Here is a 16748-nt window from a genome sequence, read left to right as displayed (position 1 = left end):
GTAAACAACCTTATTTTATCATTCTGTCCATGGTTTCACTCTGCTTCCTTCCTTCAGTCTTTGATCAGAGAAGCCATATGATGACTTCTTAGCTGTGTCTCTCTTAACTGCCCTGGTCTAAACTGATAAATATATCCATGCTGCAATCCTCAACAGTCAGTTTTGCTACATTTAGGAAGGAACATCTTCATTTCTCTTGCACATCTTTTTATACAGCCTCTTGATCATATCTTTCTGAAATATGACAAAAGTTGTTTTTCAGCAGAGCAGCTACAATTGTAATATATTTCATCACACTCTGTCTCAGAGCATCACATTTACAGGTACTTAAAAAAAAATGAAAGAGTTAGTTCAAAGTCCTGTGCATCAATTTTAATGAAATTTGGTACTCTTCATCCCCACATGAGTTTAACTGCAGAATTTATTCTGTGCCAGAGAAAAATAATGTGCAGCCTATAATGGTGTGGCTATTTGTACATGCAGACACATGGGGATATGGTGGGTCAGTCTCTATGGCTCTATCAAATGGGGATCCCTAAACCACTATCTGTTATGGCAACCCCTCACCATCTTTGCTGTGTAGGCCTGACTTGTTGCTGCTGCTATCACTATTTATAGAAAAAAAAACCCTGCTCTTTGCATCTTTATTCTGGAGGAATGAGATGGAATTTCCTCTTACAGAAGGGCAAGAGCTAACAGATGCATAATGGGCTAAATTCTTCCCAGAAAATTGAGAAAACTGAGAATTGAAGACAAGGGAGATAGTGAAAAAGGGAAATGATCATGAATCCTACAGCCTTTAATTCACAGCTAGTATTCTAGACATCAATACATACAAACATACATACCAACATACATGGAGAGGGGGAGCGGGAGGGAGGGAGAGAGAGAGACAGAGAGAGAAAGAGACACAGAGAAAGACAGAGAGAGAACAAAGAACAAAGTAGGATACCTAGAAGCAAATAGCTCATTTTGAGGTTCCTAGGCTTTCTGATCTCAACATCTTAGCCAAATTGTAAGGTTTAATTTTGATTGATTGACTCATCTGTATTTCAGAGTATTTTCTCTCCTTACATAACCATTTGCAGTTTTCCTGTGTTAATCTATGAGGGAATAGAGTTGTTTCTCTGAATCTTGCTTTGGTTTGAATTAAACAAATTCATATAGAACGATCCATATTAGATGAAGCTCTGTCCCAAGCTCTAGATTTAATCCCTGTACCTGGATTAGGTAATGCTACATGCCTTTGGTTCTTAAGTTTATCTAATATCAAGGCTGAAAAATAAATCATTTCAGGTGCTTGGATTTTTACAAGTGGTCTGCATGTTGGAATAACAAAACACATTGGGCAAGCAGTCCAAGATCATATGTTGACAAGTACTTCGTCTACAGTAAAGGTAGTTGCAATAGGAATAACTTCCCTGGAGAAAATACAGCAGAGAGATCTTCTGGATAATGTCAAGGTACCCTTTTTTCATTGGCAAAAGTATGGAAAATATATGTATAGAGGATACTTAAGAACATGTAATGCTCTGGGAACTTGCTAAGAAGACTTTCATTTGATAGAAATTATTACATGCAACATATGATTTAATCATATTAACCAGACATGGTCCAGAAGGACAATTTGCTTTTGTGTGAAAAGTGATATCTTCTTTTTTATAGAATGACATTCTCATAAGCCACAAAACTGATAATAATGTCCAAGGGCCTTTGTATTCCCTTGACAATCACCATTCCCATTTCATTTTGGTGGAAGAGAGTGAGCCAGATGGGATAACAAAGCTACAACTTACCTTGGAGAAACATATTTCAGAACAGCGTACTAACTATGGAGGTAAGACCAAAAAAAAAGACAAGAAAGGCTGTTATTTGGATGTCTGATATTTTCAGGGGGTTGTTGTTGCTTAATGATTGGACAGAGTCAGATTTACTTTAATTAGAACACAATCATTGAAATCAATAAGACCAATTCGCAGATAATGTAAATCTGGCAGCTAATATCATACCTGTATAATTTGTTTGGTTTAGAAAAATATTCAGTAACTGAGAGTGTGTGCTCATATACTCCATAAACATATAAGTCTATATGATTGCTCATAACAGAGAATGCAGTAATCCACATGTAAAATGTAACTGTTTTATATGTATGAAGAAGCTAAAGAGATAAGAAGGCAAACAAGAAGGGATGATATATGCTGTATGTGGTAGCAACATATAAGAAGCAAACGATTGTATTAGACATTTGATTTCCTCTCAAAAGATGGTTTTCAAGTAGTATTAGTTTCTTAATGAATTTCGTCTTTGCTGAGCATCAGCACATGTTATTCTTGGGCATTGAATCTTACCTGAGCTCATCACTCCTCATACTTGGATATCTCTCCCTCTCCCCCTGAACATCTCTCACACACATCTATCTCTCTTACTTAAGCCAAAGTCAACAAAATCCATTACAACTTAGAGTGATGAGTGATCTGTACAAATATTGTTTAGGTCCTTCTGCTATTTTGTAGCATGGTCAAGCAGAGATGATATTGGGCATAAACTGATTAGAAGCAAATAATCAGCTGAATTAGTAAATAGATATTTTGAATTTTGTGAGATATTTATTACATATTTTATAATATATTAACTCAGGAACAGGTAGCATTGAAATCCCAGTTCTCTGTTTACTTGTGAATGGAAGACCTCACATTCTTGAGGTAAGCAAATGAACAATTTTTGTTGTCATAAAAATTCTAACTATACAAAGATTCTAGTGCTGGGCAAGAAACAGAGGATTCTGAACACAGGGGCCTATGTGGGTGGATTGCTTAAAAGTGAAGTATATAATATAGCTCCTGGATAAAGTCCAGTTAGAATATCACAGAATAAGAGACCAGAACAATTTTCAGTTCCTTATTTAGTTAAATGTAATAATGGAAGAGGAAGAAATAAGCTTGGTTATGTTGATCAAAATGGCTGTCTAGTAGCTCTCTAAATATGGAGTACAGGAAATGTTATATTAGTCTTGTCTAAGCATCGGCACAGGATGTCCATGGGTACCATGTTCTTACAGGGATTATCATTGGAATCCCTTCCTTTTCTTTTAAAGTTTACTTCATTTAATGTTTGATCTGATCTTCATAGATTGTTTGCCATTGACGTCATTGGGATTTTGAAAAACTTTCAATCTAGACTGCAGCTATGCAATTTTCTAGTCTTCCTTCCAAATTCCTTACCAGATCAGCCCCTGCTGCAACCTGACAGGGTTTGGTATAAATTCCTCTGAATTCAGTGAATTCTGAATTCTGGGTTTGATATAAATTCCTCTGAATACAATTATGTGGTTTTCTTTGGTGTGAACATATATGACCCTATTTGTTTTTGTTTCACTAGCGAATTTTCAGGGGGTTGAAAAATTCTATCCCTTGTCTTATTTTGGCTGGATCTGGTGGTATAGCTGATATCTTAGCTGCCCTGATGAGTGAGCCACACTTAATTGTGCCAGAAGTAGTAGAAAAACAATTAAAACAAAAGTTCCCCACAGAAAATTTCACTTCGAATGAGACTGAACATTGGACTGAAATGGTGAGTTAATTTCTTAATACATCAAATGCATGAAAGGACTGTAAAAATATTTTGGGAACATCTCCGTTTCTTCTTTGTCTTCTGTCTATCTCAAATCTATCCCCTCTCCACTAAATATATGACTTTTCAAGAAAACAAACAAACATGCCCAAGACATTATATCTTAGGAAATATACAGATGATAAAAGATATCAATAAAACCATCCTATAAAGGTAAAATATAACAGCCTTAATGTCAGCTTTGGAAGCCATATTAGCACCAGATGCTTCCGCACTGCCACATCATTGAGCCTGGGAAAATGGGAGGGAGGAATTTCTTGGAGTGTACGTGGTTAGACATAATAGCATTCTTCTTCTAAGTCAAGGTCATGTTATTCTGCACCTAGTTGAGGGGACGTCTCAAGCTAGGACAGATGGTGATTGGGGCATGTGATGCGATGATGGGTGCAGGGGGTGGATTTGTAATTTTTTACTTATTGCAAGGAAACCCGGAACTTTCAGATTCGGGATTTCCCAGATGTGCCAGTTTACTACCCAAATAAAAAAGAACTTTTGAGAGGATGTCTGTCTCACAATTATTTATTGGAGTGGAGGTTTTCTGGAACACTGACACATAAAAGAACAAAAGCTAAAATGCTGTTGAGTATCAACACCCTGAAAATAAGTGAAAAAGAAAAATAGGGGCCTCTCTATGACCTTCCACTAGGCCATGGGGGAAGATCCAGGGGCCATGTGACTGCCCATCCCTTTGTTGTGTTGCCTCCACAGCTTCCAAAAATCACATGAGAATGAGGCATACTTTAGAGAATAGTTGTTTTCAGGTGTTCGTGAACATTGGTGTATCACCCCAAATGTTCTGGGTGTGTCACTTTTGACACACATGTCATAGGTTCACCATCACTCGCGTAGGTAATCCATCCAGAGACTTAACCCATTATCAATTTGCCCATCTAACTGACTGCCAATTTAGGTGCTTCTGCAGACTAGCCGCTTATCTCCCACCAGCATCTAAGCAACAACTTTTTGAACTAGATTTAAAGGCAGCTCTAAGCAGAACATATTAAAAAGAATCTAATTTTGGAAGTAATTATAGTAAACTTCAAAGAGTTTGGCTCATTTACATGCCCTGAGTATTTCCAGACAAGGCTAGTATTTATTCTTCTTTTAAGTGGGCCCCAGAGACCATGGCTTGCTTTATTTTGCCTCTCATAACCCTTGGCATGTAATATAATCAAAGCATGAATAATCTGTAATTTTAACTGTTGGAAACCAGTTGTCTGCTTTAACCCTTTAGATCCGAAGAATTATCACTCAGGAGCAGCTTCTAACTATGCATTACTTTGAACAAGAAGGTTCAGAAGAATTGGACACAGTTATTTTGAAAGCCCTGGTTAAAGGTAGCATACTTTTAATCAATGCTGTTTATTTGTTAAAACACAAACATAAATCTCACTTGCTTTATGTACAGAATATCTTACTTTAAACATAATCCGAATAGTGAATCACACAAGATATAAATCCCATCAATTCACAAACCAATTCCAATTTAAGCTTTAAAAATATTAAGCTACTATTTTAATAATCATCAATTGCAAATCAAAGGCTTGCTGAGAAAATGACATAGCCATTTTTATATTCGAAAAGAACTATGAGCATTGCCAAGATTAATTGATTATGTGCCATCAAGTATTTGCATGCTTCCATGCAGTGGTTAATTAGCTGACTGTCTAAGTTTTTTTGTAGCAACTTAAAATAATGTTGGATAATGTACCCTACAAATTCATGCTTGGAACTGGGAAAAGGCACATGCTCACACCTGGGCCCTTTTTTAAAAAAAGATAACATTTTTTTCTGTATTATCATGTTTTTGATATATAAACCATCTACACAGAACAAGAAGGTTGAAATTAAAAATGCACAATTATAGCTGAACACTTTTACCTATTAACTGATTGCTTCTCTAATTTAATTAAATCATTAAGTTTTCTGAGTGAATTAAATATCCACCCAACTCTGTCCCATCAAAACACTTTAAAGTATTTAGGCTAAACTGGCAGATCTAAAACATAACTGGCAAATGAAGGCCATCTGAAATAGTAGGGCAAACCATTTTAAAATAAATCAGAAAAAACGTACAATACAATGTAGACTTGAAGCACATTATTTCCTTGAAAGATTGAGGTTACAAAGTTGTGTATACTTACTTGGCAGTAAAGCCATTGAATTTATGGACTCTGAGTAACCTCCACTGTGAATTTATTCTTATTTTATGTTTGTGACAGCTTGTAAGAGTCATAGTCAGGAAGCTCAAGAATACCTGGATGAACTCAAGCTGGCTGTAGCCTGGAATAGAGTGGATATAGCTAAAAGTGAAATATTCAATGGAGATGTGGAGTGGAAGGTAAAAATCCTTCTTTTTAAAACTTATCTTTCAATTATTTATATAGTTTTGGCAATACAGATCTATCATGTGCTTCCAAACTTAGAACTGGGAATTCATGAACTGGAGTTATTGCATAATGAGTCCACCTACATTTTAATTTATTTGATATCCATTGGAAAATTATCTGTCATGGCTCTAATACATTTTGGTAGATATACTAATTCGGGGGTCTCCAACTCCTGGTCTATGGACTAGCACCAGGCTGCAGCATGCCAGAAACCAGACCACACAAACAAGTGAAGCCCCATATGTGGGATGCAGGGAGCACATGAAATCACATCCCCTCCACTTCATGGAAAAACTTCTCTCCATGCTATTGGTCTCTGGTGCCCAAAAGGTTGGGGGCTGCTGTACTAATTGATACATATTGGGCTTTTTCACCCAGGACGTACAAGTTGCTCCATATAGTTAATGTAATCAGATAATGACTCAAATCCTCAACTGAATCATCAGTGGCTGAATGCGTTTATACATATACATAAACCATGTAGTGAGGTTTCTCAAGATGCAATGTAAAACATTGCCTTGAGGACTGTGTACTAACTTGTAATATAGAATGCTCTCTGCATGTTGCATCATTGGCAGACAATTTTTGTATGGTAGTTCATAAGCTTTTTAATTGAACATTTTTTTTGTGCAGGATGGATTGAAAAGTTGGACAGACAATTATTTTTTCTTGCATTCTTGTTCCTGTCCAATTATAGCTCAGTTCAGAGAGATGATTTGCAGTATAAAACAATTTCTTATAGTCTTATGGTTTCCACGAAGCATAATATGTTGGAAAGAATGATACAGTTCCTAATTGTAATATCTATTATAATGATGGGGGGTTTTTTTTTTTGCATTTGTTATTATTCTAGTCATGTGATTTAGAGGAAGTGTTGATGGATGCCCTGGTGAATGATAAGCCAGAGTTTGTGAAATTGTTCATTGATAATGGGGCCAACATATATGACTTCCTAACATATAGCCGTCTTCAGACCCTGTACTGTAACATTTCCTCAAAGTCTCTCCTCCATAAGCTTCTATTTAAAAAACATAACAAGGAAGATGTCTTCACTCTTCATGAAGTTTCCAGGGTACTGAAAGATTTTCTACATGATGCCTGCAGAGGTTTTTACCATGACAAAAAACCTGGAGGAAAGAAGAAAGTGGTGAGTGTTTTAATATAAATTGTGTTTAATGATGAACATAATACCTTTTGAGGTCTTAGAACTCTAAGGCATAACTAAAATACTTTCAGAACCAAAAAGCATGTAATGGTTCCTTTGAATGGTATACTCAAAGGAAGCCCAGTAGAAATAGTCCTAGTCAGACCTTGAAATCCTGTCTTCAAGGCCAACTTCTAGTGTCAAATTCCCTGAGAAGTAATAATAATAATTTAGTGAACTTATATGCCACTCAACTCAATTTATTCTGTATGGTATAACAGAATACATCATTGGTTTTGAAAAAAAGCAGTTGTATTCATGCTGTTTCTTCTTGGTGGGATATCCTTGTGAAGTCCACCAGCCAGAATATTTAGCCGTGACAAAATCACATTGCCCAGGCGCACCACAAGGAGGCTAGTCTACATTGCACCCCAACCCAACTCAATGTCTTTGGGCAAATAAGTACCGTGTTTTCCCAAAAATAAGACCCTGTCTTATATATTTTTTTTGCCACCTGTTGAGGTAATTCCCTGTTAGGAGAATGAGCGCACACAGAGAGACGTAGTGAGAGTAGTGAAGAACAACACACACACAGAGCACACAGCCACACTGTATAGTAAAATGTAAGTTTTTACTTCCAGTAAAACAGTTAAGCAAAGTTCAACAAAACAGTCCAAGTCATTCACGGTTAAAGCAGTCAGTTTTCAGTCCAGGGATAATCCAAATATCAAAGTCCAGTATCAAAAACAGTTCAGTAACAGACTTACATCAAATCCAAGAAGAACTATGATCAGTCAATAGTCAATAAGGAACAGCAACACTCTCAGCAACAGGAGAAGAACAAAACAACCCAGGTTTCTGGCTCCATCTTATGGCTGTTTGAGGAACCACACCCAATTACAATTTTAGCATTTCCTTAAAGAAACAGTATTAAAATGTCTATCCAGGTTTATATATTTTCCAACCCAACTGTTAGGTGACTTACATTCCTAACACCACCAAAAAAGACACCAGGTCTTATTTTGGGGGGATGTCATTCACTGACTAACCTCACTTGCGCACATCACCCCTGGCCTCCTTTTCATTGCCAGAGGCCTTCAGGAATGTCTTCTTCTGCAGTTGGCAAGGCTTTCTTGAAGGCCTCTGCAGCCAATAACAGAGCTCTGTGTCTATCTGGAGGCTTGTTATAAGCTACAGAGGCCTTCAGGAAAGCCTTGCCAATCTTGCCGGCTGCAGAAGAACTGGGTCAGCAAGGCAGGTGTCAGGGGGTGTGAGGCCTGGCTACAACTGTTTGAAGGTAAGTAGTAGGGCCACCTCCCTTCCCCATCCTAGCTTAATTTTTACCCATCCATTCTGGAGTGGGCGGGATCTTAATTAGGGCTCATTTTGGGGTTAGGGCTTATATTGGGAGCATATGTAAAAATCAAACTAGGATTTACTTTCAGGGTAGATCATATTTTGGGGGAAACAGTAAGGCAGATATTGGAAAACTGAACTAACAAAATATATCTTAACATAAGTAGGCTTCAAAAGGTACTGTAACACTCCCATTGGAAGTACAGATGAAAACACTACCTGTGCTTTTCTGCTTAGCAGGACTGTTTTGCTTTCCTGTCTATCTGCTCATAATCTCTTAACATTTTTTTCCAAGCTATTGCTTCTGAGATGAAGCTGAAAATCCTACACAGAGAAGAGAATGCATCGGGAAGACTTGTTCTCAGTTATACAAAAAATAATAATATCACAACATTTTTACTGAGGGCATACCATATCTTCAGTGGACAACAATAACCTGTGAACCATCCCTCTGAATTTCAATGCTGAAATATTTGGGGGAGGGTTGTGCTGAAATAAGAGATGGAAGAATAGTTTGTTCTCACTTAGGCTTATACTTGTGGAAGCTTGCTTGAATTTTAATAAAAGTAATGAATTAGTGTCTAGTGGAAACTGCTTTTGTTTTTGCCAGCCCAAAATAGAATCCAATGTTCCAGAAAGTTAGGTTTTGCAATTAATTTCCACTTCTTTATATGATACCCCATACAGGAAATTCCAATACCTATTCCTATTCATTTAGGATACAGTAACTGTCTTAATTTAATGGAATGAATTGTCTCATAATCCTGCCAATAACAACTTTAAGACAGCCGGGGAAACATGTGTATATGTATTTGTGCAGACAGAAATGCAGTGTGAGATTTGCAACCGATACCCAATTATATTAGAGAGCCATTGCAATATAAAGAACCATCAAACACAGGTGCATCTGGTTTGTCTCTATAACTATAGCACCTGGAGAGGCATCATATATGTCAAGGTATCTATGCTGATTTTACCAAAATGTCCCCCCCCCCTTACCATTTGGGGGAAAATTTTTAATGTAAATGAGAATAGCCAAAAATTAAGGTAAAAGGATAGTATAAGTTTATTGTATACCTGAATTCTAATCAAGGTTTGCTCAAGAACAGAGAATTACTGTTTAGAAAAACTATTGTGTAAAAGCCCCAGTTGATTTATCTATTAGATTTAGATGTTTACAACAAGCCAGCTGTGGCATCGTAGATTAAAAAGATAGTTTTTGAAGTGGTAAATTGTTGATTTATTTAGGGCAATACAAATGCAAGGAAGTTCTCAAGTCTTGATATGAATCAGAAAAGTGAAAATCCTTGGAGAGATTTATTTTTATGGGCAGTGCTTCAAAACCGGCACGAGATGGCGCACCTCTTCTGGGCTATGGTAAGGTTCAAGAAGCAGACAATTCAACCTTTTCCCTCTGTGTGTATGTTTCTAGTGTATGTTTGACTTAAAAGGCAATTGTTGTGTCTGTCCCTGAAAATATTTCAACATTTAAAGTTGGGCAATAATTTTAGAGAAAACAACCAAATGAGCACAAAAGAATATTATGCAGCTCTGTTTCTTACCTATGGATTCTACTCTATATCTTCCTTTGAAGGGCATATAACTGCTTGTAAACATTAGATTTAAACATTGATTTACAGCTTGCTTTTTGGGACAACTCTTTATAAGATAGTCCATAACTTATGCAAATGAAAAACAATGTTGCAAAATTGCAATATATAAAATGTCATGATTGAAAACCTTAATATGTTTATCAAGTTCTTTCAGGTTCTTTGCTGGCTGAACCACTGTGTCATCCTGCATAAAAACAATTTATAAACAGTATGTGAACAATGGCATGGAAATATTTGTTTCAAATATAGTTAGTGGTTTATTGTTGATAAACCCACAAACGTACTTCAGTCACTGTGCTTTACTTGAACCAATGGGAAAGAAGAAGTCAACACCGCTCCAAATATAGATTAACTACAGAGCTGATCAGGGACTGCCACTCTAAAGGACTTACTCATTTATTGATATTTTTCTACCCTGTTTGTATATTGTTGGTGATATTTTTGCTGCAAGCCACTTAGATTTGTAGAGACCAAAATGACATAAAAGAGAGCTCTTTGGTCTGGTGGTTAAGGCATCAGGACAGAAAGCAGAAGACCATGAGATCAATTTCCACTGTAGCCACAAAAGACAGCTGTGTGACTTTGGGCCAGTCATTTTCTTTCAGCCCGACCCAACTCACATGGTTGCTTTTGTGGGAAAAATAGTAGGAGGTTGGATACGTTTGACATTTTGACTTAAATAATAATAATAAACAATAATAAAATAAAAACAAATAAATAATAATAAAATTAATTGCATTGAAAATAAAATAATAAATAAATAATAAAGGTGGGATACAAATAAATAAAAAATTAACTTGAAATCAATAAAAGAAATGAATAAATGACCCTATTTTGACTAAAGAAAGACACAAAATCTTCCTCCTCTTCCTCCTCCTCCTCTTCTCCCTCCCTCCCTCCTTCTCTCTCCCTCTCTCTCATCATACACACACACACACACACAATTCTTGAGATGTTGTCTTCTCTCAAGGGCCATAGCGTAGCAGACTGATTACTTAACTAACTAGATTTAACATTTCACTTCCATCACTCTGCTAAAGAACTAATTTCCACAACATTGTCAAACTATTTACTAAGACTGTATTACTATTATTCTTCTCATCCTTCCAATTACTTATCTACTCCCATTTATGACTATTACCATGTTGCTTGTATCTTTATGATTTTTATTGTTTTATTTGTTTCCTAGTATGATCTTATGAGTCTTGATGAATGTATTTTTTTTTCTTTTTATATACACTGAAAGCATACGCACCAAAGACAAATTCCTTGTGTGTCCAATCACGCTTGGCTAGTGAAGAATTCATTCTATCATCCATCCATCCATCCATCCATCTATCTATCTAAAAATAATCTGAGCATGCCTCTTGTTGATTTCACAGTCAAGCAGGAAATCTTGTAGTATTTCTGTTTTTGCACATTTAAGAGTAAAGGTTTAAACACATTGTTTCCTTTAGTCAGAAACCAAACAAAAAAACAGACAAATGTACACAAAACCAAAACCAGAAGCCCTATCCTGCCAGTATTTTCCAGATTTTTTTCCCCTTTTTTTTACAAAGCTTGGGGGCTTCTGTCATGTTTCAACAAGAGCCAACAAGAGTTTAGATTCACAATTTACAGCAGAAGCAGAAATCTCTGAGAGTCTTTGAAAAGGAACAAAAAGTTGAAGGTTCTTGTAACTTCGTTGTTGAAATTGTGGTTGAAAAGAATTACACAAAATGCCCTTCTAAATAGCACTTTCAGATCATAATGGTACAGTACAGTAAAAAGAATCCATTGAGAAGAATTTGAGAATAGTTCTTTCTGGTGGCATTTGGTTTTTAAAAACCCCATACCAGCAAAAACTATATCTGAGGCACCCTAAACACTGACCAATGGTCTATATCGTGCTAAATGGGAGTGAAGTTGTACTTTGACTGTCAGGATTTATTTCATATAGTGAAGCATTTAAAAGCTACAAATGCCAGTAGATGATTTTAGGGACTCTTTCCTTCTACCTTAATATTTTAGGATGATGTGCATGAGGCTTAAATCATCTATAAACAGTTTAAATAACATTTAACCTGATTAATTGTTCATAAGAATCCCAGTGGGGTTTGGTTGATCATGAAGAGAAGCAAAATGTTGGATTAAAGTGGAATAGTAGACCTTGACCTGATCTAGCAGGGCTTATGTTTTTCTCATTGTTCTTTATTTGGCTGATTTAACCACTGCCTCCTATGAACTTTTCTCCTTGCCATGAGCCTTGTTTTTAGCATGAGGGTTTAATATGGCATGGGTGACTGGGCCAAAATGCTTATGCTTTTTACCCTTCTTGTTCTCATACAAGAAAGATGTGCTTTGGATGCAGCTTTTGAAAAATGCAAAATTCAACTTTGCCAAATTGAAATGTCTTTGATTATGATCATTTCAAGCTGAAAGGATTTGTGGAATTTTCATTATGGGGCCTACCTTTCCTTTTCAACTCTTGACCAAGTTCACTCTGCTGAACATAAGCATATGCTATGTGTAAGACTTTAAAAGGCCAAACGAGACATAGTAGAGAGACAGTTGTGTGCAGTGGTTAAAGCATCAGGCTACAAACTGGGAGACCATAAGTTCTAGTCCTGCCACAAAGTCAGCTTGGTGACTTTGGGCCAAACACTTTCTCTCAGTCCTAGGAAAAAGTAAATGACAAACCATTTCTGAACTCTTGCCAAGAAAGCTGCAGGAACTTGTCCAAACATTAAGCATCAACCCCAACTTGAAGGCACAAACACACACACACACACACACACACTTGTGAGACCTAGTTGGTTTTGCTACACCAATCATGCGAATGCATGTATAGTGTTTTCTGCTTCATAAAAGGCATTGAAACTCTACAGTTATACATTTGACTGAATTTGGGTAACATAGTATTTAAGTACAGTAGTTCTATATATTTTCTTCTTCAGGGTCCAGAAGGAGTTGCTGCAGCTCTGGCTGCTTGTCAAATAGTACGACAGATGTCCCACTTGGAAACCAAAGCAGAAGTGGTGCACAGAATGAAAGAAGCAAAATATGAACAGCTTGCAGTGGGTAGGTAGATGCAGCCTGCCCAGAGATTCATGCCTGTACCGGTCACAGTCTGGCAGATTTCCCTTCTTACAATCAGGATTGGTATATTGGTATATGAAGACCCAAATTGTTGGGGGCAATATGCTGACTCTGTAAACCACTTAGAGGGGGCTGTAAAGCACTATAAAGTGGTATATAAGTCTAAGTGCTCTTGCTATTGCTATATCAGTGCTCCAAATGGTATAACTCCTTAGATGGATGCTAAGGATTACAAGACAAGAATGTCAATGAATATCTTATTCTCAAACAAGAAACCTATATGGGGGTGTGGAGGTGTGGGGGTGTATGTATGTATGTATGTATGTATGTATGTATGTATGTATGTATTGGTCTCTCTCTCTCTCTCTCTTGCTCTGTCTCTCTTGCTCTGTCTCTCTTTCTGACCTGTCATGTTTCTTCAAAGCAGTGCTTCTATGTTCAATAAATGACTTTAAGATGATGGAGATGGCAAGTTCCAAAAACAATTTCCAGAAGACAATCTGGGGAGATTATTCCCTGTCTTCCACTCTAGCCTGCCATGATACATTCTATATCTTCATTTACCTTTATAATATTTTATTGGTTAGTAAGACTGTTGCTGAACAAAATAGCATGTTGTAGTCCTCAACCAGCTTTTCTTTTTTAAAGAATACAGGTAGTCCTCAACTTATCACTTCAACAAAGCCCAGAATTTCTGTTGTTAAGTCAGACACTTGTTAAGCAAATGTTACCCTTTCTTGCCACAGTTGTTAAGTGAATCACTTGTAAATGCATAAACAGCATTTGTTTATGATAGCCATACAGTTGTTAAGTGAATCTGAGTTCCCCATTGACTTTGCTTATCAGAAAGTCCCAAAAGGTAATCCCATGACCCTGGGACACTGCAACCATAGTAAATATGGGACAGTTACCAAGCGGCTGAATTTTCATCACATGACCATTGGGGATGCTGCAACAATTGTAAGTGCGTAAAATGGTCACTTTTTTCCAGTGCCGTTGTAAATTGAATGGTCACTAAATGAACTGTTGTAAGTTGAGGACTACCTGTATTTATTGAAGCCACATGTATTTAACCAGAAAACAACTTTTTAAAAATGAGCTGGGTGGGACATAGAATTGGGAAGAGAGTATGTTGTATACCTCTAGCTCATGGGTCTTCAAAACTTGACAGCTTTAAGACTTGTGGACTTCAACTCCCAGAATTCCTCCTCCAGTCATGTTAGCTCAGGAATTCTGGGAGCTGAAAGCCACAAGTCTTAAAGCTGTCAAGTTTGAAAACCCTTGCTCTAGCTGAAGCTATCCTGAGTCTCTATCTGTGGTTAGAGATCCAAGGAATGAAAACAGAAGCCTCACACAAAATAAGTACTATATCGCAAAGCCAAAGCAATAGCATCCCTTCCTAAGCAATGAAGACCTCAAAATTATGACATTCCACCCTGCCACACATTTATTGTGAAGTTGTGTGGAATTAGAGAGTTTATGTCATCACATCACAACACTCATTTCATCACTTGCCTGTTCTTGTGAAACCCTCCAAGGTGTTCATTTGTATTTTATGGATCTGGCTTGAATGAGATCTTTTCACTTTCCTAAATAAGAGACAAACATGCCTCTTTCTCTTTTCTCTGGTCTAGCTGTTGTCCTCTCCCCTGCAATCTTTCTGCCCCTCAGTGAAAGTAAAGAAACCCCCTACTTTAAGATAAGCACCGTTTCCTCCTATTGTTCATTCTAGGTTTGGAATGCAAATATTTTGAGAACTTCCTTCTTTATAAAGTAAGAAGAATTGTGTGAAAATAGCATTTAAAAACAGACAAATCTCTCAATTACCAGGGAGGATACAGCTGAAGTTTGGATTTTAAAAATCACTGACTTCCTTTTTTTTTTTTTACAAGTAGCTTCTATATTTTACAAGCTTGTGGGATCCTGAAATGAAAAATCTTCAACAGCTTTATTTTATTTCTTTATATGAGCAGCTGCTCCAAGATTTTTCTGTAGAAGAATATTTGTATGAGACCATCCAGATAGTGAAAGAATTCTAGAAGGGGAATTGTGGAGTTGGGCCAGTTTCCAGCAGCCACTAGTCTTGACTAAAATTGGTTCCATTTCAATCTAAATGTTGCAGTGAAACTGAGGTGGGTCATTGGTGTTTTCAAAGGGATACAGAAAATGGGCCAAAATAATTCTCCAGGATCTATGAGTGGTTTTCTTTGTTTTTAACTATGGCGTCTCTTTCTGCATAGTCTGTATCAGGGGTCCACAATCTCTGGGCCTTGGTCTGCAGCCTGTTGGGAACTGGGTAACACAAACAGCAGAGAAGACAGGGGTGGGATTCTACCAGTTCACACCTATTCGCTAGAACCGGTTGTTAACATTCTAAGCTGTTCGGAGAACCGGTTGTTAGAAGAAATTACTGGCCTAATCCTGTAAGGAAGGCAGGAAGGAAACATTCTGGTGTTGCTTACAGAAACTGCTTCTCTGTTAACCCTGATTACATTCTTGGCAGGACTAGACTTCCTGTCTCAGGAACTTCTTTGGAGTTTTTCCCCCCTCCTTTGCTGGTACTTTGCTTGTGTGCAATGACCATTCAAAGTTAAAATGGCACTGAAAAAAGTGACTTATGACCATTTTTCACACTTACGACTGTTACAGCATCCCCACAGTCATGAGAGGCCAGGCGAGGAGATGCGTGCCTCGATGTGAGTGATACTGAGTTGGCCACATCCAGCCAATAACATGACCACCAAGCCACGCCCACCCAGTCACATGACCACCAAGCCATGCCTACCACCTAAGCCACACCCATAGAACCAGTTGTTAAAAGTTTGAATCCCACCCCTGAGAGAAGCGAGCAAAACTTTATCTGGCATGCGTGGGATCTAAGTTGCACATGAAACTATTCCCCCCGTGGAAAAATTGTCTTCCACAAAATCGGTCCCTGGTGCCAGAATGGTTGGGGACCACTGGTTGAAATGAAGTGGAATCAGAGGCTGGATTAGATGACTATTAAGATCTCCTTTACAATAGTAAATACTGTACATTCCAAAGGGAAACACAGTTATTTTTATTCCAAAGGGAAACATGGTTATTTATTCTGTCCAGCCCCATTATCCCAATAAATGTAAAGCAAAAAAAAAGTATACAATATGTTTACAAATATGTATATATTTACTATATATGTTTTACTTTTTTGCTTTACATTTATTGGGATAATAGGAGGAAATAAAATTAATGTGCTTTGATTATCTTGATTGCCTTTTCATGGGCTTCATTTTTAGCATTAATTCTGTAATCTGAGCCCAGTTATCTGGGGAGAAAGCCTTAAAATAATTAGAAGCAGGAGGTTTGTAATGGATCTTGGCATTTTAGAACCACTTATAGTAGAAATGAAAGATTTCTGTGCCAGGGCAGTATATGAAAGGGCATAAATGGACTCTGTAATTTTGTCTAGATCAACATCTCTACTTAAAACACGTGTAGCTGGATTCAAATCATAGTCCTTATACCTCATTCTGTTTACTTGATCTTCATCTTTACTTT

The 16748-nt window shown here is 37.2% G+C and overlaps 1 protein-coding gene and 1 long non-coding RNA gene across 2 annotated transcripts in view; one reads left to right on the top strand and one right to left on the bottom strand.

The window, feature by feature from the left end:
* Positions 1-16748, top strand: part of TRPM5 (transient receptor potential cation channel subfamily M member 5) — a 46311-nt gene that overhangs the window by 1495 nt on the left and 28068 nt on the right. Inside the window, exons 3-11 of the mRNA XM_087950876.1 lie at positions 1297-1463; positions 1666-1837; positions 2638-2702; positions 3379-3570; positions 4865-4967; positions 5853-5971; positions 6874-7164; positions 9790-9897; positions 13070-13193. Of these exons, the coding sequence (XP_087807002.1) occupies positions 1297-1463; positions 1666-1837; positions 2638-2702; positions 3379-3570; positions 4865-4967; positions 5853-5971; positions 6874-7164; positions 9790-9897; positions 13070-13193 (1341 nt within the window). The remainder of the gene's footprint in view (positions 1-1296; positions 1464-1665; positions 1838-2637; positions 2703-3378; positions 3571-4864; positions 4968-5852; positions 5972-6873; positions 7165-9789; positions 9898-13069; positions 13194-16748) is intronic.
* Positions 200-16734, bottom strand: LOC148133291 (uncharacterized). The gene is made up of 4 exons (XR_015746645.1): positions 16715-16734; positions 5775-5913; positions 1797-1829; positions 200-234 (listed from the first exon to the last, which is right to left on the bottom strand). It is a non-coding gene; the product is annotated as an uncharacterized LOC148133291 (long non-coding RNA).

This window comes from Notechis scutatus, chromosome 1, assembly GCF_049901735.1.
Source record: "Notechis scutatus isolate UNSWTSFEM ecotype Mainland chromosome 1, rNotScu1.2, whole genome shotgun sequence".
Lineage (NCBI taxonomy): Eukaryota > Metazoa > Chordata > Lepidosauria > Squamata > Elapidae > Notechis > Notechis scutatus.
This window is presented reverse-complemented; position numbering and strand designations above follow the sequence as displayed.